The following is a 26,138-nucleotide window of genomic DNA, read 5'->3' as shown; positions in this document are numbered from 1 at the left end:
ACGGTGCCACTCCCATTTCTTCCTTGTCTCCTCCTTGTCACATTTCATGCAGCCTCTGGGCCATGTGCATGCTAGTCCCTCTATGTAGCCACAGAATTATGTCTTTACAAAGGGATTCACCTTTCCCCTTAGTCCCTTATGCTTTGAATGACTGACATGTCCACAGTGAGAATTAAGAGCCAGGAAGATTGCTTTAAAACATCCTATTTTCGAAGTGAGTGAATGTTGCTCTGTAAGGAAAGGGCTGTGGTTCCCTCAGTCGTAATGAGTTCTACACACAAGGCAACTTCTTAGAAATTCTCTCCTTCCTTCCTCATGGGCCTGTTAAAGTTGGGTAAAGGTAGCAATTAATATACCCCTCAGACAGATGAGAAAACTGAGGCACACAGATGAGAAGCAGTTTGATTCATTAGCAATCATCAAGTCTAACTTGGAATTGGGATTCTTCCTCCCTCAGCCCAGTTGGAGAGGCATAGACACATCCTAACTTGGCAGGCCACATCATAAGCATCCATTCTCCAACCCTCTGCCACACCGGGTGCCCAGTCACCTTAGCTATTTAAGCTTCATCAGATTGGGTTGCCAGATAAATTACATGATTCCCAGTTACATTTGAATTTCAGATAAATAATTCTTTAAGCATGAGCATGACCCAAATATTGCATGGGACATACTTATACTAAAACACTATCCAATGCTTAACTGGATATCCTGTGCTTTTATTTGCTACATGTGACAAGCTTCATCAGATGTTCTCCCAGTAGACCAGACAAGGGGTATAAACTGCAATTTCTTTGAAAACTCTGACTTTTCATGCACGGATCCCCAAACACTGCTATTCAGCACAGAGCATGACTCTACTGTTTGATACTAGGGTAGGGCTTGATGTCATTTGATACTGTAAGTCTGGGATCCACCTTACCCTGTTATTCATCCCTCTCTCTAAGAGCTTCCTGGAGAGTCTATTCACACAAGGAATAATGGCAAAATGAGACTCAGGATGCCATCTTACCATAGGCAGAGCAGCGGCCTTCCCCTTTAGGAAATAATATGGCCTGTTGGTCTTAGAGCAGAATAGCAGTCTGGCTGCCCTTGGAGCAGAGGGGGCTTCTGAAGAAGGGGAGGCAGAGGAGTTGAACCGTGAAGAGAGAGCATGACCTTCCATGCCGTCTCTAGTCCAGTTTGACAAAACTGGCCAGTAGTCTCTTTCTGGAACCCAGAACTAAGAATATTTGGGAAGTATGGGGTAAGCCAAGGTGGGTCATGAATCAGGGAGGAAGCAAGGCTACAAAAGGAGGAGAAGAAGAAAGCTGGTGTGTAAATAAGGGCAGAATAAGGGGGCCTGGAGTTCTCTCGGCTCCTACTTCTCCAGTTCTGGTTCCGGCTGCGCTACCAGCTGCGTTTCCTGCTCCAAAAACTTCAATTGAATTCCCCTTCTGAGCTGCAGCTTGGGTGGGTTTCTGCTCCTTACGCCCATTCTGTCACTTAATTAACTAAGAGGAAAACAACCAAATAAAGAAGCAAGGTCCCAGTTCAGTTCAGCTCATGGCAATTTATTTAATTTAAAAAATAAAAATGGAAACAAAACAAAAAAATGAAAAACAAAACAAAAGTCAGTTTCCAATGAAAATACACACACTTTGGATGGTTATCCAGCTTTTTCCCCCTGTAGGCTGTTCTGGGCTCAAACCAATCAAAGAATGAAAACCAATTTTGACTGGAGCCATAAAGCATGTTGCACCAATTAAATTACACCAATATATTATTATAATACCTTTGAAATGCCTTTCAGACCAATAAATTAAAAAAAGACAAATTCAAATAAAAAAGTCAACTTTTTATTACCAAAAAAAATAGAAATTAAATAAAAGTCACAACACGGATTTAAAAAAAAATGTGCAGTCAAGTTTCTCTCTCTCTCTCTCTCTTTTTTTTTTTTTTCTTCTAGGAATGATACCATGCCAGTAAATCCCTACAGAACATTTCCAGTTTGGCAATAAGCAGTCAGTCGATCATTCACATTTGTACTCAAGACAGCAGGCCAGAGCAATGCTCACCTGAATTTCCCCCTCCCCCTGAAAAGGGCTCCCCATCATCTGAAGAAGCAGCACCTTCTAACAGGGATGGAAAGTCAGAGAGCACTTAGCATTTTCATTTCGCCTAAGGTCTTGAAGCACTTCCTGAAAACTGATCATGCCTTAAAATTTACCTGTAAAAAGAAGTATAAGTCTCCTTCTTTGGCAGATGTGTAAACTAAGACACCGAGAGGCCCACAGAGGCAGGGAAGGACCAGGAGAGCCGGCGTGCAGTCCCCTGCTTGGTCCACCAGATCATGAAAGTGTCTGCCACTTGTAAATTCCATGGAAATGAATCGAGCATGACTTCCTTGGTTGGGGATTGGCTGGTAGGGATGATAGGACTCAATCAGGAAGCAGGGGAGCTGCTTGTCAAGGGCTTGTCTCTCTATTCCAAGATTTTCCTTGAAAGGACAGAGTCAACATGGGCATCAAGAATCACAGGGTGTTAGCAGAATGTCGGAACCAGGCAGGGCCTGGAGACTGGCTAATCCACCCCTCCAGCCCTTGCTAAAGAGAGGAGGTAGCCCTCAAAATACTGCAGGTGCCTAAGGCCACCAGCTAGTTAGCAGCACACCAGGACTCAGCTCAGAATCTCTGCCTCTGAGTGGAGGGCTGTCTTCGCCGCAGTCCACTGTCAATGTTTATTGACAAAAGAGAACACGCATGTGTGGGGTTTTGAGGGGGAGGGGAAGAAGCAGAGTGATCTTCCTTATGAGTGTCTTTTTAGAAAGATGGAAATTTTAAACAAATACAATCACTTGGCAAAAGGAAAAAGCACATCATCCAGTAGGTAGGTGTTATACCTTAGTCATATGGACAGCCACCAACTACGCCAGCCAGCAGCCACACAGGCTGGACTGGTGCTGTGGCAGTACAGGCTGTTCAGAAGAGGTTGCATAAAACGGGACAAGGCGTGTGGAGCTCAGAGGCTGCAGGATGCCCCCTAAGCACACACACACAATTTGCTATCTACAGATTTTTTTCCCTTTGAACCTATATTGGAGTTCAGGAAGGAGGTGGAATTGAATGAAAGAAAACCAAGAAGCTTCCCATAATCCACCACTCAGCTCAACCGAAAGGCATGCACAAGCCACAACCCCAGAGCAGGGGACAAATGGAGCCATCTCCTCAAGAAAAGGGCAGTTTCATGCCGATGAATGTTCTCAGTGCCTTAAGGTGAATTCTTTCTCATCTCTTTATGAACTACTGTCTATTAGTTTTTCCAAAAATACCCCCCAAGACTAGTCCCCCTTATATATCTATGTGACTACCAGAGGCCAGCCATCTTGAATCAAAGGGTTCCATTTTCCCAGGCCAGTAGGATCTGAAATCATCTCAAATTCCCCAAAGAGACCATTAATTCCATACCAGTAGCTAAAGATGTCCCACAGCGGGACTGACCTCTTAACACCTGCAATCTGTGTGTCTAGGAGTTAAATACCTAGTTTTATTGCTTTTCAACATAAGAGTCCTGTCATATCTCTTTCCTACCTCCTCCAAAACCATCTGGACGGCATCTTGGAAAATAGTCCTTCTCCCGTACGCTTTCTCCCAACCCACTCTGCTCTTTCAACACCTTATTCATTTGAATGGATGCAACTTTCTTTTCCCCCAAAGCCTAGGAATTCAAACCCATGACAGAACACTTAGATATGGGGTGGGGGTGGGGGGGTACCTTCTGCCTAACTTTCCTTTCCTCATCCAAATATCCCACCTACCCACGAACTCCCTAGAAGCAAACTCACCTGTCTCTGCAGATTCTACACTTGGTGGATGGGGAAACCATTTGCTATTAGTAAACAGGGTAAATGGTTGAGCCAGTTACTCCTATGGAGAGCATCACATCCAATTCATGCAGGTGAGAACCAAGAGGCAGCATTCCAGTTAATAGTGAGATGTTAAAGAAATCGACAGGTTGTTCCCTTGGTGGTGTGGATCAATCTCCATTCATCTGCCCAAAGACCACAGAGGGTCCCAAGCTCTGTTACACACCACAGTTTTGACCTCTGACACCACCAACTGGTTCCCTGTCCGTCCCTGGGAGGCTATGTTGAAGAGCAACACAGATATCAGGAAAGAGGTGGCAGACAGCAAAACGCCCAAAAATCACCACGGGCTGACTCCTCTATGTCCTTAGCAGTGTTGAGAGAATTCTCTCTCTGACCGAGGCCCTGTCTTCCATTCAAGGTAGAGTAGCAAATTAACAAAGGTCACACTAGCGGCATGAAGGACAAACATGGAGCCCACAGAAGGCTTTGACCCAACACTCCCAGGGCTGAGCTGGTCCAGGATGGCAACTACATGGCAGGAGTACTACCGTCCCCTCTTCCCAATCCCATGGCACCACCACGGTTCCATCACGACACCCCTTCCCGTTCTGCCTAGGCTACTCATTCCAGCACCCCCAGCGGCCACTATCAACCAATCACCGATTCAAGTTCAGGTTGCTGAAATCTACTTGCCAACCCCATGCAGTCAGACCAAGCCTGCTAATGTGAGGAGGAGAAAAGCAAGCTCTGAACTCACCCCCAAGCAGATGGCCCCAGTCTCTCTTGCCCCTCCTCCAGAAGTATTTGGACGAGGTTTAGGGAAATGTGCCCTCTCCCATATGCTTCCTCCCCACCCTCTTAGTGCTGGCCACCACCACCTCCCCTGGACAGCCGGTCCTCTGGGAGGTACCACAAGGTAAATGCCAATTAGGACCCAAATTCTGACTGGCAGTTGGCAGGGCTGGCAGAGAGCCCATTCCTCCCTTTTAGGTGCTGGCACAAGGCTGCAGACTTGGCCAAGCAAGATGGCACCGATCCTTCTTCAGTCTGTCGTCATGGCCAGCAAAGAGGTAACCAGCTCACAAGCACAAGTCATCGCTCCCACTCCTCCCCCCAAACCCACCCACCACCCACCCCCTGCACCCTGGGGAGCTAGTTAAGCTTGTTGCAGATCTCCAGCGCTTTCTTGTAGACCTGAGTCACATCGTCCATGTCCACGAGGAGGGAGAAGCTGCTGTCTCCCAGCCGGTTCCGGTACCGCTTCAGGTACTGGGGCCGCGGCCGGTTCTGGAGCCCCTCGAAGTCCTGAATCTGGAGGAAGTTTTCAGCAGAAACGCAGCTGCGGATGCGCTGGCGGGCAGGGTGATTCTCCTGCAGATCCAACAGGTCGAAGGAGTCGCTGGACAGAACGCTGTCGTCGCTGATGACGCTGGAGGGCCGGCTGTAGCTCCGGGAGAGACCCTCGGCAGGGACGCCAGGCTCCAGCAAGGATTCCAGTGTGGGCGTTTCGGGGCTGACGAGGGCCGGGTCCATGGCCCCTGCTGAGTACTTGCTGCTGTGTTTCAAGATGCCTTTCCTGCGGCAGGAGAGGCTGTGGGAGGTGCCCCTGGCTGGGGCTGGGGGGCTGGGGGACGGGATGCTGCTGCCCAGCCCATCGTTACTGTCCAACAGCTCTGAAGACTCGCTGCGCTCGGGGGACGAATAGTACCCTGATTCTCTCTGCTGGGTCTTCTTCAAGATGCCTTTCTTGGGCATTGTGGCTGACTGCTTGGGGCTGAGTTTACCTGGCACCTCTGCCTCGGGGGAGCTGGGGAGGGGTACACCAGTCCGGCACAAGTCCTGCTCCATCTTGAAAGCAGAGGGCAAGGCAGGGCTGACCACACCTTCGATGAAGCCCGTGCTATGGGAGCGATGTTCACTGTTGCTCCGCTTCTTCAGGATCCCTTTCGGCCTCTTGGAACTCAGCTTGGATGGGCTTTCGGGCACCGAGTCCTGGCCAGACTGGGCAAAATCGTTCTCTTTCTTGGACTTTTTCAGTGACCGCTGCCGCTCCAGCATGACTTCCGAGGCCCCGGGTTTGGCCAAGCCCTTCATTTTGGCTTCGGCCTCAGCCTGCAGCCCCGTGGAACGGTGATGCCAGTCAATAATGCGAGCCAAGAGCGGCGACTCAGAGTTGTGCAGTGCATCACAGTCACAGACACTGCTCTTATAGCCCCAGTTCACCCACCAGTGGTTGGCGATGTCCTCAATGGTGGCCCGGCGATCAGGGTTCACCATTAGCATCCACCGAATGAGTCCTCGAGCATCTATGGGACAAGAGAAGAAGAATGATACGTTACACGGAAGCCTTGGCCTTGACAGGGCCAGGAGGGGTAAGGAGGCATGCTCACTCCAGTGGGAGACCTGGTCCAGCACCACTAGGGAGCGGGAGCCAACACCTTCCAGACAGTGCATCAAAAGCATCATCAGGACCCAGAACCACAGGCCAGTGCATTGTCACATCCTGGCACATTTTTCCATAGAAGTAAAAGAATGTTCTAGAACTACCACACTCTCCATCAGCTCAGATCTTCATTAAATGGGGAAGTCTGGGTAACCGGCACAGATTCCAGACCCAACCACAAGCAGAGCCCCGCCATTCCTTTGCTGGGTTTCATTTCACCAAAAGGAAAAACAGGTGGAGGTGACCATGGCTTTTCTCTAGGCCTCCAAGGTAGGCTTGTGGAAACGCATGGTGCTCAAGGTCATGGGGAAAGTGTGTCAGCATGAGAAGGAAATTTAGGGCTGAGATGGTGAGAAAAACGCCCGTCATCAGAGAAGGAAAGACAGAGAAGGGTGGAGAGGGGCTCACATCTGGCATACCTGGGTGGTGAGAGGGGCCATCCTCAAGGCTGGCCTGCCCTGGGCCTTGGCCAGGCTCTGAGACCCACACCCGGTGAGCTCATCTCCTCTCCCTCTCTGACATAAGTCGCAGCCTACTGAGCTGTCAGATGGGAGAGCTCATCTAGATCTGCTCTCTGCTTACAGCCTGGCTGAGACATTCCATGTGCAAACTTCTGCTGCCAGAGAATTAGGGGAAAGGCCCAAGGGGATGTTGAGGAGGCCACAGGGACCAACTGACTCTCCCAGCTTATAAACTGACTTCTAAGATCAAACTGTGCATCCCCAATGGGAGTTGAATTAGATCCTGGGAAGGCCCCACCTCCCCTCAGCCGCTTGGGTACGTGAATGAGTAGGTTGGTGGGGGCCAGGCAATGAGACCAGGGGTGAGCTGCACCCCTGAAAAGTAACAGGATGATCATTCCCTTCAGACATTCAGGAAATATCTTCCAAATTCCTGCAATGGGCCAGGAACTGTGTTTGTGTGTTGGTTAGCCAATGAGGCAAATAAGACTGCCATGAGGGTCACCTGAAAATTTCTAAAAAAAATGTTAAAAAAAAGGAAACAGACTGGCCTACTTAAATAAACAAATAAATAAACACATACGTATACGCATAACACAACCATCAACAGTCAACCCTCATTCTTCACAGATTCAGTATTATCAATTCTTCTCACCAAAATGTACTTATAACCCCAAAACCAATACCCGGGCACTGCCCCCATCATTTATATACACTCGCAGAGTGGCAGAATTTTGAGTCGCCGCGGCATGTATGTATGTTCCCAGCTGAATCCGAAGGAGGCGATGACACCCTCCGGGCTTTCTCGTTTCCGCTCTCACACTGTAAAAAGGTGTACTTTTTACAGCCTGTATCAGCCATGGTTTTCATGTTTTTGTATTTTTTTTTAATTTTGGTGACTTCACCGTGTACATGGCCCCCAAGCATAGTGCTAACGTATCGCCTAAGGTCTAAGTTCGAGAAGGCTGTGATGTACCTTATGGAGAAAATACGTGCATTAGATAGGCTTCATTCAGGTCTGAGTCATAGCGCTGTTGGCTATGAGTCTGATGTTAGTGAGTTAACAAGATACTTTCAATGAGGTGTCTTTAAACAGAAATATACAAAACACAAGGTCACATACTGATCAGCTGACAGAAGTATTGTGACCAGAGACTGAACCCTGTACTTCCTCTCAGAGTCGTGCTTCAGTATTCACTAACTCAGTGTTCATGGCGACTTTGTAAAATATAACTACTGGAAAGAATGGGAATCAACTGTGTGTGTGTGTGTGTGTGTGTGTGTGTGTGTGTGTGTATAGCATGTCTACTATGAAGGTCTGTGTTAACTATATTTCAAAGATGGCCACCTTTGCACACACTTTCTATCCACACATGACCTCCTATCAAGAAATGAGGCTTATGACCTTGGCTGCTTTGACCCACAGAACACGGCAGAAGGGACACCGTCTGGCTTCCCAGTGCTGACATGAAAAAGGCCTGGAAGCTTCTATTTTCTCTGTCTTAAGAGCCCTGAGCTGTCATGTAAGAATCTAGGCTTCCTCCCGGGGAGAGAGACGGGGCGGGGGGGGGAACATCGTGGAGGGGACCCACGCGGACCAGCACTGAGCAGCTGTCCTATAGCCAGATCCAGCCCAGTGGCCATCCGAATGCAATTCTAGGAAAAACCCACGCACGGCCAGGCGAGATCTAGCCAACCCAGGAAATTGAGAGATATGGTACCTGGTTGACCTAGTTGCTGTTTAAACCACTGATTTTTTTTTTATTGATTACTAAAGGTTTTATTTTGTGATTCAGTTTTATTTTGTTGGAAAAATCGGGAATTGAATTAAATTTGTTATCCAAAGTAGTAAAATAGATCAGAAAAACTTCATGAAAGAAGAAATATTCAGAATCCTTCATGACCCAGCTCACCTATTTTCACCCTAAATATACAAAAAAAAGAGAGCTAGTTCAGAAGCCATTAGCTAGACATGTTTTGATAATTGTTCATAAGTAAGAATATTAGAGACCCAGCTCCTTCTAAACCCTTAAGTAGCTACTATTTCTGAAGATGTGTACAGTTCTTCTCCTGCTTCGGATAAGTAACCGAATTCATGAGAGAATGCATTATTCTCTAAGGGTAAATTCCCCTGCCTTTGTATATTCAGCTCAGCTGACTTTGTTAGCATTGTCTTTTTCAGGAAAAATTTTAAAAACTGGATATATTTAAGGTGTATAACATGTATATATAATTAAATGATTACCACACTCAAACCAATTAATTCATCTCCTGACACAGTTAAACCATTTGTGTGTGTGTGTGTGTGTGTGTGTGTGTGTGTGTCTGAGTGTGATGAGAGCATCTGAAATCTATTATCTTAGCAAATGTCCAGTATAAAATAAATAAATTAAATAAACCACCGAATTTACTTGGAGTTTTGGGGGTGGGGTAGAGTTGCTACAGCAATAAATAATGAAGCAGTGTCCATACCACATGCCCCTGGGCACAGCCCTAAAAAAGAGCTCATGGCACTGAGTCTAGTGAAGGTTTATTATGACTGCTAGAAAGGACTTCTTAGGATATCTCTTCCAAAATTAAAAAAGAAATGAATGTTTATTCAGTTTTGAGAGAAGAGAGAGTGGGGGAGGGGCAGATAGAGAGGGGGACACAGAATCCGAAGCAGGCTCCAGGCTCTGAGCTGTCAGCACACAGTCCGACACGGGGCTCATACCCACGAACTGTGAGATCATGACCTGAGCCGAAGTCAGACACTTAACCGACTGAGCCGCCCAGGCGCCCCTCTTCTGAAATTTTAATTAACAGTGGAGAGACTGAATCCAAATGGTATGGGACTTGCCCACATTCACGCAAGCAGGACTCCCAGCCTGACTACTGTATAGAACATTGGCTCTAGAAATTCCATTTGGGAAGGTTTGGGCAGAGCAGCCTAGCAAGCCAGCTTTGTCAGAAGGCAAACACCTGAAGAGGAAAAAACGAAGAAGAGCAGGAGGCTCCTTACAGACATTAAAACAGAAGCAGCAAATGTGAGCGAGGAGGGCAGGGGAGCCAACACTCCGCTCAACCTCGGGCCCTCCGAGGGCACGCACCTGAGGGCTGCGTGGGCTCCCGGTACTCCCCACTGCTGATCTGCCGGATGAGGTTTTTGTGATCGAAACCATCGAAGGGCATCGTTCCATACACGAGAGTGTAAAGCAACACGCCCAGGGCCCAGCTGTCCACCTGGAGCAGAGAGATGGGACACAGAGGAGCTCAGAAGCAGGTTCTGGGATGCTGTCCAGTCAGTCGGCCTCACAGCCTGTGAGCAGCCACCCACAGTGACCCCAGGAACCGAATGTAGCACCTGGCAGACAGGTGCCCGCCTGCAGCCTGACAACTGATAGGCAGTGCAGCTGTGGGCTGCTTCAGAGCCTGACCTTTCCATTTCCATTTCCAGCAGAGATCCACAGTACCCTTCTAGGTGAGAGCTTTCTTAGAAAAAGATCGTCTTCTCGGATCCTCCGTATAATGTTGTGAAACAGGGAGAGCCTGGGTTATAGTCAACCCCAGCTGACAGATGAGACTACTGAGGCACAAGAAAGCTAAATGGTATTTCCCCAGAACCCCTCTCTGCCAACGTGATGGGTACAAGACTGGGCCACAGGACTCTTCACTCTGAATCCAGGAATCCATTCCTTTCTGCACTCTCTTCAGATGGATCAGGGCTGCAGACTCAAAGACTTACGAGAGCCAGCCATGCAACAAAGCAAGAGAGAATCTGGGGTATGATGTGGAGACAAACTATGACGCACTGATCCACCTTATGGAGGCAGCCTCCCCCTGACACACTGCTGCCGCGTAGTCGTGTAAGCCCAGCACTGACCCTCTGGTTTTTCCAGAAGTCAGAAACCGGACTTTGGGGTGAAATCTTCCAATTATTAAAGATTTGGTCAATTTTGTTTTAGAAAGACAAATGTGGCCAAATAAAGCCTGCCTGCTGGCCAGATCGCAGGCTGCCAGCTTAGAAAGAGATCATCACAGATCAAAGAAGCATTTTACCTCTGATAAATGTAGAGTGCCAAGTTTTTAGAGTTTTGTAAGTTGAGTCGGATGCTCCTCCCTTACAGTCTTATTTTAAAAGACTTTCTCTCCACTACATTTGGTGGGGGGACTTGGCATCCTTCTTTCACCCTCCAGCCCTGCCTTAAAACACTCTCAAACAGATAAATATTTGGAAGGAAACATCTCAACCCATGTAGTAGCTGCTATTTAAGGGATAATGAGTGAATGGATCTCTCTATGAAGAGAGCCATCCTTTTAAAGAGAATAATCACTCACAACTCACGCATTTTCAAAATAGCATATGCACATACGCATCTCTCACAGTGGCCCTGAGAGCCTTTAGGCATATGAAGAAATAAATGCATTTCTTGTGAATTAGAAGGTGTGATTAAAATTATATTTCTTTAATTGAAAATATATGCTGTCAAAAATGTATGTTGAAAGATAGTCACTGCAGAGTTAGGGGTTTGGGAGTTTGTTTCTTGATTTGCTCTCACAGGGAAAAACTAAAAACAATCTGTCTAAATCCAGGGACGTGATTAAGTTATGATATATTCACACAACAAAACATTCACTATCAGAAACCATGCTTTTAGTAATAACAAATGCAGAAAATGTCACAATACGATTTTAAGGTAATAAAAAGCCAGATCCACATAGGTACACACACATATACATATGACTGCAATTATTTTCTGAAATGCAGAGGTCTACATTGGAAGAAAATCTAAAAGAGGAGTCACAGAAATGAAAAAGTGACTTTATTTTCTGGATTTCTCAAATTTTCTCCCCGGGTGTCTATATTATGGCTTTTATACTCATTAAGAAAAAGTTTTCTTTGCTGGGAAGCTTTTTTATTTGTTTGTTCTTAAGGATTTCTTAGATCCAATTCTCACCTTCGTTCTTCCCTTTCTTCCCCCACCTCCACCCCCACCCCCCACACCAGCAGCTTGCTCACCTCCGGCCCCCGGTAAGGTCTCCCATTGACAATCTCAGGAGAAGCGTAGAGAGGGCTCCCACAAAATGTTTGCAAGAACTTGTCCTTCTGGTACAGGTTGGAAAGCCCAAAGTCAGCAATCTAGAAAGAGAAGCAAAACCCAGGGAGGCATGTTAGCGTTCCAGTGAGGGTTTCCATCGGATCATCTGAGCACCAGGGCGCCTGGGTGGGTCTGCCGGCTGGGTCACCGTTTTCTCTCTGGTTCTTAGTGGTCATAAAGGATGTAGTCCACAGGACTGGGCCAGTCACTCCCAGCTGCAGTCCCTGACATCGCCACAACCTGTCACATCTGCCCACTCCCTGTGTGGACTTTATCTTCACTGCAGTTTAGATCTGTCCTGGGAAATAGCCACAAAATCATAGTCTTGATGTTTCTGATACACACTGAAGGTCACAACTGTCAATCTGGAAATTGTCCATCTGTGGCCTGCCTAAACTCACTTTGCACTCACAGAGCGTACCACACTTTGGAAAACCCCAACCAGGGCACTGATACCCCAACCTTTTCATCTGCCCGCACTCTGACCAGGCTGTATTTTGCCAACCTCGGGTCCCAAGATGAAATGGACCCGGAGCCCTGGGTTTTGAGTCATCGTATATCAGCCCAAACTCTGCCATCAGCCGTCTGTGTGACATGAAACAGGCCCCTTAACTACTCTGAGCCTTGGTTTAACCACCAGAAAATGGGAACCCAGGATCCTTTCCTGTTCTGGATTGAAGGATTATTGTGAGAATTAAAAAAAAAAATCAGCCAACAGAGATGAGAACATGAAAGTAAACCTTTAAGTCTTCCAAATCCATGCAAATGTTTTACCTAACCCTGATTCTCTGGTACTGCACATCCCTTAGAATTACTGTCTTCTGTCCTGGTTTCATTATCTCTTATTATGGCAGTATTCTCTGTGCGTGTATATGTGTGTGCATGTGTGCATAAAAATATGTGTCACATATATATATATGCCCATATACACATATAATGTATAATTATGTATGTGTGTATACACATATGTCGTATATATAAATTTCTCTTGCCTGTTAGATTCCGAGTCCCCGAGGCAGGTGGCATGTTCCACATCTTCCCTCCCCACCCAAGAAATGCTTGTCATGTCAATAGGCAAAATACTTTGAAAAACATAAGATAATTAATAGAAAAATGAAGGAGGAGGAGGGGGAGGGGAAGAAGAAAAAGGAGTAAGGGAGGGAGAAGAAGGAGGAGGAGGAGGAAGAAGAGGAGGGGAAAGGGAAGGGAAAGAAGGAGAAGAAGAGAAACTTAGTCACCACTTACTGAACAACCTCCAATTATCACGCACTGTTCTGAGCACTTTCCCATCTCCAATCAATCTCATCCCAAACCCCATTTACACAACAATGCAAACGCACTTCATGCCACAGAACTGTGCGGCTGAATCATGGTTAAAATGGTAAATTTCATGTTATGGATATTTAAACACAATCTTTTAAACAGATGAGGAACCAGGTTTAAGGAGACGAGGTGATGCATCTCGGGAGAGCTGACTAGTAGGCGGCAATGCAAACCCTATGCCTCCTAAAGCTTCAATCCACTGCACAAAAGTCTGCCCCCCGATGATCTGCAAGCTTCACCCCAGCCTTCCGAGCTGAGCTTCTGCCATTCTCCAAGCTGATTTCCATTTGGGGCTTATAAATAGGCTGAGTGATTCACATGCCCGGAGCGCAGCCCGGCCCCAATGGCTCTGAGGCTCTGTCTTGAATGCAGCCCCCAGAATAAGCCTATTTTCTAAAAGTCGTCTCTGAATGAATGAATGGAATGTCATTGAAAGCAGCTGGTGTATAACCACGCTCAGAAAACGCATTCTCTGGGCTCACATTGCACTTAATTGCCCTGAATTCCACTTTCTTATCAAGGCCTCCGATTTGCTTGCAGGAAGTTGGTTGGGAGCTTATGAAGTGTGCCCTGTCGATCAGAAAAGGAACAGAATGGCTGGACACCCCAGGGCCTGCCCCGAAGTCCCAGGGCTTTGGTCCTCTGCAGCCAAGGCCAAGGCAAGGTGCAGAACCAGCACAGCGTGCCTCCCGAGAAAAATACACCCCCTTCCTACCCCGCGAGGTCCACGGTTTCCAAATACACACGTGAGAGGCACCCGCCACCACGGCATGCAAATCCCTGCATGCACACACTCGCACCAGAGTTCTCCAAGTCTGGGCACCCTTGCTTTCTGTGCAGAGGTCCTGAGAAGCGTGTTTATGTTAGAGACCCCTCCCATTCTCTCAGACTGATGTTTATCAGCCTCTCCCAGTAAAACTGTCATTGCCACTGACAGAAGATTAATAGAAATGTAGATTAGTCCATGTTCTTGGCACTTCAATGGAAAAGAAATATCTACACACACACACACACACACACACACACACACACACACACACACAGAGTTCTCAAACCTTGAACCACCTAGACTTAGGCTCCAGCTCTAAGATTTCATACAATAGGGAGTGTCTATCGTCTATAAGAGCAGAAATGGCCACTGGTTATAAAATGACTCAAAGCCTTAATTTCTCATCTATAAAAGAGAGGTAGGGACATGCCTGGGTGGCTCAGGCAGTTGGGTGACCCACTTTGTGTGTGGCTCAGGTCATGGTCTTATGGTTCGTGAGATCGAGCCCTGTGTCAGACTCTGCACCGACAGCAAGGAGCCTGCTTGGGATTCTCATTCTTTCTCTCTCTCTCTCTGTCTCCCTGCCCCCCTACCCCTCTGCCCAGTTCATGCTCTGTCTCTAAAATATAAAAGAAGAAATGAGAAGAAAAGAGAAGAAAAAAGAAGAAAGGAAAGGAAAGGAAAGGAAAGGAAAGGAAAGGAAAGGAAAGGAAGGGAAGGGAAGGGAAGGGAAGGGAAGGGAAGGGAAGGGAAGGGAAGGGAAGGGAAGGGAAGGGAAGGGAAGGAAAAAGAATAGGAACAGTATCCACCTCCACAGTGTCATGGTGAAAATTACATGACAAAAAGTATGTAAAACGCTTAGGACAGATGTTGGCACAGAGGTGGGCCTCCATAAATTTGCTCCCTATCCTTAAATCTGTACCCATAGCTTTATCAACCTCTTGATACACATAACAACACTGGCTTTCCAGTTCAGGTAATTATTTAAGGCTTCTTTTCCAAATAAACACACTTTTTTACAAGTGAACTGAACTAAATAAAAATATGAAGTAAAATAGCACAGAAGATATGAGAAAAAGGCAAAAACCATGAAGACAGTGGAAGAAAAGATATTTGGGAAATGTGAAAAAGCTGAAATTCAGGAAATACTGATTTGAAACAAAATGAAACAAAAATAACTGAATTAAAGTCATATTTTTTCAACACACCAGTAACCTTTGGAGAAGGGTAACTACTCTGAATTTTTGCTGGTGATAGGATTGTTCCCCCGCCCCATATCGGTTCAAAGTCATGTCCCCACACTAGGCTGATATCCCGTTTAGCCTGGGCCCCAGAAAAAAATCTGAGAAGACAACATGCAGGTCCTTAACTTTTGGAGTTTTCACTCTTATCAAGCCATGTGTGCCCTGCTGGATAAAAATCAAAGGTAGAAAGATATGGCAGGAAGTGATTATTCACATTTTCAAATAATTATCCTCGCTACAACACGGATGCTCCTGAAGACTCCCAGCTCCATGAAACAAGCCAGACACGAAAGGGTAAATAATGTACGGATCCACTTATATGAGGCACCTAAAGGGGAGGGGTGGCGGGTAACCCCGGATCTCTGTGAATAATCGCTGTGAGCGCACAGGATGGAAAAGAACTATCTGCTTGCTGGTGGGTAAACGCTGGGGGGAAATGCTGATGGGGAGGATCATGGCAGCGACAGTCAGACGGTCATTTGCAGGGTCTGAGAGGAAGTGCGGTGGGCTGGACAGATCAGAAGAACCCGGCGCTAAACGTGGATGTGGTGCTCGTGGGTGATGACTGGGACCTGCCAAGTCACTCAGTTTCCTCACCTGCAGAATGGGAATAATAACAGAACCCACCTCAGAGAGCTGCGTGAGGTCAGAACAGGCATGAGAAGCCGCTGGAACAGCCCTGGGACGACCGACTGCAGCCATCACGCCGCGGCTGGGGGTGTGGTCCGCCTAACAGTTGTTTGCTAAGAACCGGAGCCCACCAAGAGCCAAAGGGAAATTGTCATCACCCACTTCCAGAATAGGCATGCCCAGAGTGAGACGCTGTTCTGAACAACAGGAGAAGTCAGGGATGAAGGGTTTGAGGGTTTGGGTTCAAATCCCAGCCCTACCTCTTACCGGTCCTGAATGCAGACAGTATGTTAATTCTTCCCAGGTCCACTGAGGTCTGTGGGCCAGCAGCTTCCACACCAGCTGGGAAATGACCAACCCCAAGAGATCTGGGAAAGCTCTAAACTGAGGGCACCTCCAAGAAGCAACTTCTCAGGGAATGCTAATGAGCAATCCATCATGGCTCACCACACGTTGGACTGGGCCATCCCCATGCGGCTGCTCTGGCCACCATGACTCCGGCACCCTAGCCGTTGGCTACAGACAGCACTTGGAGAATCCCTCCCAGGAACAATTGTCTGCAAGCTGCCTACAGACAAGGCAAGGCAGATTGAAGCAGTGGCCAAAAAAGTACCCTTGTCTGATGCTCTCCTAGATTTGGGGCAAAGCTGCGTAGTAGCGGTAGAGGGTAGAATTTATCAGGTGCCTGGGTGTTTAGAGTCAAATGGCCTTAGGTTTGCAGCCAGCACCATTGCTAATATTAGCTGTGTGAACCTCCTCATCTGTAAAATGGAGATAATCAGACCCACCCCAGTGGAGACATTCTGAGATCCAAATGATGTAAGGCATGGGGCAGGCCTGGCACCAGACTCTGGCTTCTACCAGAGGCTCAATGAAGATTACTTCCCTTTTCCAGCCTCCATGCACTATTCTCGTGCTTGCTGCTCCTTCCTTGTGGAAGGCTATCAGCGCATTTCTATCAAACTCCTACTCATCCTTCAAAACCCAGTTCAATACCTAGCAAAGGTGTTTGGGCCCTTTTATAATTAACAGAATCACTACCTCATGCTCAGCACTTCCAGAACACATTATACGGGTACTGTAAGGCACACAGCAGGGCCATCTGGTCCTGCCAAGAAAGGGGAATCAGAGAAGGCTTCCTGAAAGAAGAGGCATTCAAGCTGAGACTGAAAGGAGGGGTAGGCAAAGAGCAGCGGGAAGAGCATTCCAAACACAGAGAACCACATGTGCAAAAGCCTTCTCCTCACCACCAGACAATTACGTTCTCTGTCTGTTGCCTGTGTCCCCAGCTGGAATTCTAAGTCTGCTAATGCAGTTACCTGCCTCACTCGCCTCTGTATCCTTCTCATGCCTCATTATGCTGGTTTCCCAACTGCGAGATTCTGAACTCCAAGGAGACAAGGACCTGGCCCTCTATTAAGTCCCAGCATCCAGCATGGGGCCAAGTACCCAGTAGGGACTTAGTATATGTCTGTGGTCCAACAGGTACTGCCCACAGGACATACTCAGTTTGCTGAATGAGTAAGTGCAGGAATAGATGAGTGAATGCAGCCACGTGTGGACACACACACACACACACACACACACACAAATGGGTGAGTGAACAAATAAATGAACGGAATAATTAATGCATGAGTGCAGAGTTCTCACACGCATGTAAGCAAAGCCCAGAAGCCGTATCCTGAGCTGCCCCATTTGGCCTTGTTAAGTCTCGGAGATTTCTATCTCCTCTTAGCCCTGGCCATTCAAAGCTTCTTTTCTTGTCCGCAGCTGCTGCAGGTCCATTGTCACTGGGGGCAACAGGCCATCTCCCCGAGGCCCCTCTACTCTCAGCTCTGGGAGCTCACCAAATTCCCAGCCCTCTTTGAGGAGGCAAGCTGACCCCAGTGCTTGGACCTCTTCTTACTGCAAGGCATTTTTACAGGACCCTTCTATGGGAATTGTCAGCATTCCATTCTCCCAGAGAGTGGGATGTGAATCTGGCCCATTTTTATTAATTGCCAATTGATGCTATGCCGGGTGTCTATTTTAGTAGACATAGACTTACTCCACAGGGGCTTTAACAGGCCTTCCGCAGTACGGAATGCAACCCAAAGAGGCACATTGCTCTCATTCTTTCTGCCAACAGACTATGTGAATATTTTTAGAAGCCACGCCCTCTCACAGTGGCCGGATAAATAATTTCCAATGCCAGATGTGCCCTTTGTGAACCTACATCAGGCAAAGAAGAGGGGAGCATGAGCTACAGGCTCACACAGCAGCACGGGACACGTTTAGGCCAGTAGATGTTTAGAGGCTTCCCGGGCAAAAGCACCCCCGGCCTTGGAATCCAGGAGAAGGAACCATAGCTAGGGAGGCACCAGCAGGGCTCCGAGAGGGACCTGGCTGCTCACACCCCACTGACTTTCTCCCTCTGGTCCAGACCTGGATGCCATGGGCTCCCCGGAACACAGTGGCTGGCATGTGGCCATCTGTCTGCTGCCTCTGCCACCAGAGCCCTTTCTAAGTATGTTTCCAGCAAAGTGCTGAGTCAGGAACAGAGGAACCAGGCAGATACAGCCGGAAGACGACTCAACACCAGCTGAAACGTATTTTAAAAAACAAAACAAAACAAAACAAAAAGAACTTTGGGAGTGCTTGTGAAATGATGAAAGAGAATTTGCCCAGAAGTCAAACATGAGAGTTGTAATCCTGGCTGTCATCCCTTCACCCCAAACCCAAACAGCTTAAGGGCACCCCCCGTGTGGCAAGTGCTGGGCCACACTCTGTGGAAACAGACACAGTAAGCTCAGACGATTCGCTGCGCGTGATCGTGGGCATGTCACCTAGACCTCCTGGGCCTTCGTCATGCAAACAAGGGGGTCAGAAAATGACCCTCAACGTTCTTCAAACTCCAGGATTCTGAGATGCCAGCAGCAGCCCCTGAGCAAGCAGAGGGAAGAATTCGTGTTGGAGAATGGGAAGGTTTCTGCTGGGATGCGTGTGTGCGTGCGCATGCGCTTGTGTGTTTGACTTGGGTGATGCCAGGAGTAGACTCTTAAGGAAAAGACAAGGGAAAAAAAACACGACCGACCGACCGACCTCTCAATTTTTCTAATGTTCTACGTGTCCGCTATTCACCTACACAATGGACAGGGAGCGCAGATTGAAGGGCTAGGGCCTGGGAGCCACGGCCCCAGTGCTCATGCAAATGAGCCATTCTCCTGGGCTCTTGCCCCATTGTTCCCAGAACAATTGCCTTCAGAATTCTAACTATTCTTCTCCTCCATTGGGAAATTCTATGACTCCATAGGAAGCTATGTGCCTTATCACTTCTGGGACTACATCATGGGACCAAGAGGTCACACTGTCCCACAGAAGCCAACCCCCAAGCCAGAGGCTTGCATTCCAGGCCTTGTAAAGACTCCATTCCATTTCAAGAGCTCCCGGGGCAGGTGGCAGCAAGAATCCACTGAGAAAGTGGCCAGAGTGGAAGGCACAAACCCTTAGAAGTGTGTCCCTTGGACCAGAACCCAATTCTCTAGCCATGGCCTGGCCTCCACTCCCCAGGTCCCAAGCACCTTCCAGGCAGCTGGCTCCCTGTTCAGTGTCCTCTCCAGTGGCCAGCCCTTCACGCAGGCACTTTGGACATGAAGACTTGAGGTATGAAATCCTCACATTTGCCATGGACTCCCCGGGACTGGGCATGATGCATGGCATGTAGTAATTGCTCAGGAAACACTCACTGAAAAAATGGACAATCTGAGAAAACCCCCAGAGACAGCACCGGCATCCCCGCTGGACAGACAGAGGAAACTGTCGCGCAGGCAAGCACCTTCTCCAAAATATTGCCATTAGTAAGGGGAAGAGTTGCAGTTCAGATTCAAATTCCAGGCTGCCCAACTCCAAAGCCTCTGCTCTGACTCACTGCACGGTGCTCAGCAGTGTATAAAGTGACACACGGGGTATCTTGCTTAGTCCTCAAAACAAGCCTGTGAGCCTCACGGTTACCCCCGCTTTATAGTCGCAGAAACAGTATGAAATGGCTTTGCTGATGGCAAGCAACTAGTAAGCCGCACAGGATGGAATTTTCCAACCATACAGCCAGTGCTCCTACCAGAATAATCCAGCCACTTTGCCAGAAAGGGAGAGATCTTGAGATTGCACTGCCTGATCCTAAGAAGAAATGCTCTGACCAACTGTTCCCTCCCTATTCTATAGACTAACACAGAAATAAGTGACCATGGTCAACTACTCGCAAAAACCAGACATAACCGTACGTGGCTTCCGGGAGCCTCCCAAAGGATGATGCTAACCCGCGGTCGTCACCGTGAGCTGCAAGCAGAATCTGAGCACCAAGAGAGAAAAGAGTCTCCCTGTAATGCACCCCCTCCAATGAAAGGAACAGCAACAAAAAGAGAGGACGATGCAAGGTCATTCCCATGCTTTGTCCCGGGACCAGGGATGAGGCACTAACGTCACCAGCAGCCAATTAGAGGGATCCCCTGGTGGCGGGAGTACTGAGGCCATTTCATAATGAAACCCATGCAGCGAGCTCCGTTTATTTTGAATCCGTATTTGCTTATTTTGCAGACGTGATCAAAAGGACATTCAGAGCACTCGGCAGGAGGCATTTGAACCCCCTTGGCCAGGAGAGCCTGCTTCGGCTCCAGCGGCAGCCAGCAATAACACTCTCCGTAAAAGTGCACCCCATCCCTTGACAGTATGCTCCTTCCCGGCAGCACACATCACCATCCTGTCCGTCAGATGCCCAGTCCCACGGCTGACCGGAGCAGGGGTGGGGGGTGGCGAATCAGGAAGGGGACAGGGATGGCACGGCATGGCAGTGACAGGAGGGTGGCAGGCAAAGAGTTCCAACTCATACATAAGCTGGGACCCTGCTGGAAACTCAAGCACCCAGGAATCACACAGACGTGGGCTCACATGCCAACTCTACCATTTACGGCTGTGTTACCTCGGGTTGCCTACTTAACTTCTCTGTGCCTCATGTCCCTATCTGTGAAGTGACACAAATAACAGTGCCCATCTAGCAGGGCTGGGAAGATTAAATGTAAGCGATATCAGGCAAGTTGCATATCAGTAGCATATGCAACCTCTTACTGTCGTAAGTGTTTTCATGGTGATGACTGTAGACCACGAGCTTCCTGGGGACAGGGACTATTTTTCAGCCATCTTTTTATCCCAGCATGAAGATATCTGGCATATGGCTGGAGAAATGCTTGTTGAATTTAAGTGTTCGAACTGAACTGATGGCTTAAGCCCCATGAACCCCCCACACCTGCCTGCCTGGGCAGGACTCAGTGGCCACCTGATGCCTGACTTCTGGGCTGCAGCCTGGGGCAGCTGGAGCCCCGCCCCGCTCTGCAGATCAATCAAGGAGACAAGACCTTTACCTTAATGTTGCAGTTGTCATCAAGCAGTATGTTTTCCAGCTTCAAGTCCCGGTGGACCACACCATTCTGAAAGGAGAACAGAGGCAGGGGACTGAATGTGATGGCTGGGTTGAGACCAAGAAAGAGAGAGCAGAAGGGCTGAGCCAAGGGAACGATTTGACAGATTAAAGAAATACGCCAGCCCGGTGGTCTTTGCCTCCATCCTTCAGGGCCTTTCTCACTGTCATGAAGCTCCCTGCCAGCCAGCGACCGGGGACAGGGGAGCATTAGTCACTGGCTGTGTGGTTAAGGGAAAAATGACTGGAATCCATTCTCCCCCAGAGCCTGTAAAACAGCAGGGGGATCCTTTGTCGGAATGTAATTCCACTGTGTGAAAGCAATATAGTCGCAGGCGGGGACAAACAACGTCTGTCTGTGGTGTGCTTCCCAGGGAAGAAGCAGATTTCTCTGCTGGAGACTCAGAAAGTGGGGCTCACAGACCTGGCTGGCTGGTCTGTCTGTCTGTCTCGTCTCTCTGTCTGCCTGCCTGCCTGCCCACCCAAGGCTGGAAAGGGGACTCGCTCAGTCTATTCTGACCCATGAAACTAGTCCAGATCTTTTCAGAGCAGAACAGAAACACCCCCATGGGTATTTCCTGAGCAGCTGGGAGGGAAGGTTCAGGTGAAGGGTGGCGGTGGGAGGGGCCAACAAGACCTTAGCCGATGGACTGACCAAAGCAGGTCCCTGCCACACTCTGTGACCTTTCCATTCAAGCAAACTCTAGCAAGGCTGGACGCTGAGCGGTGGTGACAGCCTGCAGGCAGCCTGCAGAGGGTGAAAAGGAGTCATTAACCAGTAGGCTGCTGGTCTACATGGCAGTAACTACTAGGACTCAGGATCCTTTGTAAAACCCAATGGTCTTTTAAAGGAGTGTGTGAGGGTGAGCAGAGAGGTGGAACTAAACAACCAGCCACTCTGGCACTTTGGGCCAGGTGGACAAATAGCAGGGGGTAAGTTTTCGATATCGTTCAGCATAAAGGGCATTTACAACTGAAGCTGCTCTTCTAAGCAAACCAGCAGGCCGGAAGTTCTTTGTCTTTCATTCAAGATTTCTTCAGGGACACCTGGGTGGCTCAGTCAGTTAAGCTTCAGACTCTTGATTTCAGCTCAGGCCTTGATCTCACGGTTCATGAATTTGAACCTCCATCAGGCTCCACATTGCCTGAAGCTTGGGATTCTCTCTCTCTTTCTCTCCCTCTCTCTTTCTGCCCCTCCCACATGCATTCTCTCTCTCCCTTTCAAAATATATAAATAAACTTTAAAAAAAAAAGACTTCTTTAGTTCCGGATCTGCTTGTTTATGGCTAGTACTTTATTGTTTATTTTCCTTTCCATTTGACAGTTCCTAATATCTCCAAAAGCCCTCACTGAAGAGAAGAGAGTTGTTTTTTCTAACACAAACCTTCAAGGGTATGTTTTGAATTTAGAATTGCACAAACCAAGGCTCCTAGAGGAAAGATACAGAATACAAGGTACCCCCCATTTTTTTCTAGTTTTAAATATTGGGAGCAGTTTGGTTTATATTATTGCATTCCTAGTTTTCACAGGAAGACGGAATGGGTCTGATAAAGCCTCATTCATACAAAATCCCAAGTCTTCACCCACCTGAAATAATGAAAATATGATCTGTAGTGCTTTACACTGATGCCTGTTGATAAAGTACAAAATACTGTTTGATCTGACTCATCAGTGCCTTTGGAGTCAGGAAAGTGAAGTCCAACAATGTTCGTGTGAATTAAGGGTTTTGGATTTGAATAATCATCTTCTAATTACTTTCAGAGCCAGTCTCAATTAACCAGAATATTTAACAAGACAGAAGGCCCCATGTGACAATCATTCAAAAGAAGAAGCTGACTCTATTTTGGACGCCATATTGGATTCAAGTCACTATTGTCCTCAAAGTGAAAGACTGTTCCTGAAATGAATAGTATGCATAGGATGCGGTCATGATTAACATGATTAATAATAATGATGACTGAAATATGTCTTGGAATTATCTGTACACTTCATTTCCTTCTCCAGAGACAAAGGGTAGCTAACCTGGCTGTATCATGAGCACGCCCCATTAGACATGTTGCAATAAAATGTATGTGTAGGTACACAACCTTTGTGGACGTAACCTATGTGAGGAAAGACACCAAGAACACAGGGGAGTTCACAAACAGTGGCCTAGAACCTCCACTTCTGGAATTTCCCCTAGGTAAATCATTCAGATTAAAGGAAAAGGTTAATATATAAAGATATCAATCACTACAATATATTAACCAGAAATTGGAACCAGCCTGAAATGTCCAATAATCACAATAATTACAGAGAATTTTTAGTAATGTCGGAAAATGTTTAGACCCCAAAAAATGTGAAAAGGCAAAATACCAATGTAAAATATACATGCACTGTGGTGCTCTGGATCCTGGAGTGAAGAAAGGTCATTGGTGGCAAAACTGGTGAAATCTAAATAAAATCTGGAGTTTTTTAATAATTATTCCTGAATGTTTAGTGTCTCCATTTCAACAAATGTCCGCAATAATGGAAAATGTTCCCATTAGGATAAAAGTGAATGAGGGGCACATGGGAACTCTCTGTATCATCTTGGGAACTTTGCTGTACCTCTAAGATTATTTAAAATAAGAAATCTGATTTCAAAAAATAGATGTTAGGAGTAGGAGGGAAAAGACTGGAAAGCCACGAACAAAAATGCCAGTTGTGGGCTATGCCTGGGTTCTGGAATCACGGGTGATGGTGGTTTTCTTCTATTTTGTAAGTCCTCCATGGATAGGACAGTGACGAGATATCACCAGCATGCTATGAAAAGGGTCACGTGGCACCATCAAGCCATCCGTGGCCAAAGCTCCGGCGGGTCGTGGCCTTACCTTGTGACAATAGTGCACGGCGGAGACGATCTGGCGGAAGAAGTGTCTGGTCTCCCTCTCACTGAGGCGTCTCCTCTCGCTGATGTAATCGTACAGCTCCCCCTTGCTCGCGTACTCCATGATGATCACAATCTTATCTTTGTTCTCAAACACTGCGGGGGGGACAGCAACACATAAACACACTGTTTATCCAACAAGCTCACTTATGACTACAGAGGGCGCACGGAGGACAACAGAGATGTCACTGAGCAGGGCCAAGAGCTACCGGTCAGGACACCAGGCAGGCCATTGCACGTCACGGGGAGCTGGGTGAGTGCTCCAGCCAGGTGTATGAGGACCGCACACTACTGTTACTGGACACGCCTCCGTAACCCTAAGGGAAAGGAGCCTCTCTTTTCTAAGGCCCCCCTGCCCTTGATCTGGGTCAATCTCCTAAGCCCCGCCCACCAGAACAGTCCCCTGTAAGACAAACAACTACCATCTACTAACCATTCGATATGGACCAGCTGCCTGGACCTCAAGAGCTGCTCTGAACCCGAGATGGGTGGCTGGACTTGTCACCTCTTTGTCTAAAACCTTCTAGACTTTTCCATCTCACTCAAAATAAAACCCAAAGTTCCAAATGTGGCCCACCAGGTCCAGTGTGGGACCTTCCTAGCCCTATTCTGTGTATTCTGTATATTTATTAATTTAATTGCCCCCACTAGAATATAAATGAGGGTTGGTCTATTTCATTCACAGATGTACTCCCAGCACTCAGAGCTCGATGTGGCTTGATGTGACATGGGAGCTCGATGAACAATTATCAGATGAGTGAACTCAAAACTTCCTAAGTGCATTCTGGGCAGTTACAGTAAATATTCTGTAGCCCTTACTATGTGCCAGGCTCCTGTAAGGTTTTGAGTACCTGACATGTACTGACTCATTTAGATCTTACGGCAAACTTTTGGGGAAATACCAGTAATTGAAAAACGAGAACACTGAGGCTGAGAGAAGTTTGGAGACTTGCACAGTTTGGCTGAGCCACCAGACAGGATGCGGCTCCCCTCTGGCTTCCGGCACAGATGGGGACACGTGATGCCACAGCCTGACGTGGTGGCATGTCAGGACCACAGCAATCCCCCCACCAAGCTGGGTTCCCTGGCTCAGCCCCTTCCCACCTACATGGAACTTGTTTTACAAGTTTGCTTGTAAACGCGTCTCTCTCCCCAACCCTGATACTCTAGCAGTGATGTTCACACTCCGCTGGATTCAGTCCTTGGCAGGGAGTGCCAGGCAGATGGCCATGGGTGCTGGTTAGGGGAGCCACGGAGCACAGGCATTGGGTCCTCCACACAACCTCCACCAAAGCCACACCACTGCTGTTTCCTACGTTGAGCATTCACAAAGATGTCCTTTGAGCAAAGTCAAAATAAATAATAATTGCTTTTAAATCCGTCACTCCCAAGGGGCATGGTATAAAAACCTCTGCAGGGGACCCAAGACTGTCCCCGAAGGACCCCTGCCTAAATCCCTCCATCTCCTCAGCCTCAGTCATTTCCCATAAGGCTCCTGATGTCCACCAACGCTGGATCATTTGCTGTTTCTATTTCTCTCTCTCTGTCTCTCTGTCTCTCTCTCTCTTTTCCCCTTTCCCTCCCCTCCCCTGCCAATGATTCCTATTCCCCACCTCTTTCCCTCTGCCTTTACTCCTCCCTGTCTTATCTGTCTGGGAAACTCCAGCCCATCTCACAAGATTCAATTCAAATATGGCTTCTATTTTGCTCCTCTCTGCCCCTCACAGTGGCTACTTAATACATGTACCGTTTTCAAACCACATACATTCATTTGCTGATTTCTATATCCATTTCCTCTTTCTGGACTGTGAGTCTGGACTTTGAGACATAAAAAGTTTAGTTTTCATGGATCTGCCTCTTGCTGTGTGACTCTGAAGGAAGTTGCTCACCCTCTCTGTGCCTCAGTTTAGTCAACTGTAAGATGTCCATAACATTAGTCAGTACTTCTTAGAACTGTTGGAAGTGTTTATTGATATCGGGTTTGTT

The 26,138-nt window shown here is 47.6% G+C and overlaps 1 protein-coding gene across 1 annotated transcript in view; it reads right to left on the bottom strand.

The window, feature by feature from the left end:
• Window positions 1-1,909: 1,909 nt before the first annotated feature.
• NUAK1 (NUAK family kinase 1) overlaps window positions 1,910-26,138 on the bottom strand; it is a gene marked incomplete at its 5' end in the record, with an annotated part of 72,356 nt that continues 48,127 nt past the window's right edge. The window contains 5 exons of the mRNA XM_029955424.1: window positions 1,910-6,153; window positions 9,841-9,973; window positions 11,751-11,870; window positions 21,189-21,254; window positions 24,097-24,248. Of these exons, the coding sequence (XP_029811284.1) occupies window positions 5,000-6,153; window positions 9,841-9,973; window positions 11,751-11,870; window positions 21,189-21,254; window positions 24,097-24,248 (1,625 nt within the window). The remainder of the gene's footprint in view (window positions 6,154-9,840; window positions 9,974-11,750; window positions 11,871-21,188; window positions 21,255-24,096; window positions 24,249-26,138) is intronic.

Source organism: Suricata suricatta, chromosome 10, assembly GCF_006229205.1.
Source record: "Suricata suricatta isolate VVHF042 chromosome 10, meerkat_22Aug2017_6uvM2_HiC, whole genome shotgun sequence".
Taxonomy (NCBI): domain Eukaryota; kingdom Metazoa; phylum Chordata; class Mammalia; order Carnivora; family Herpestidae; genus Suricata; species Suricata suricatta.
The sequence above is the reverse complement of the archived record's forward strand: the minus strand, read 5'-3'. Positions and strand labels throughout refer to the sequence as shown.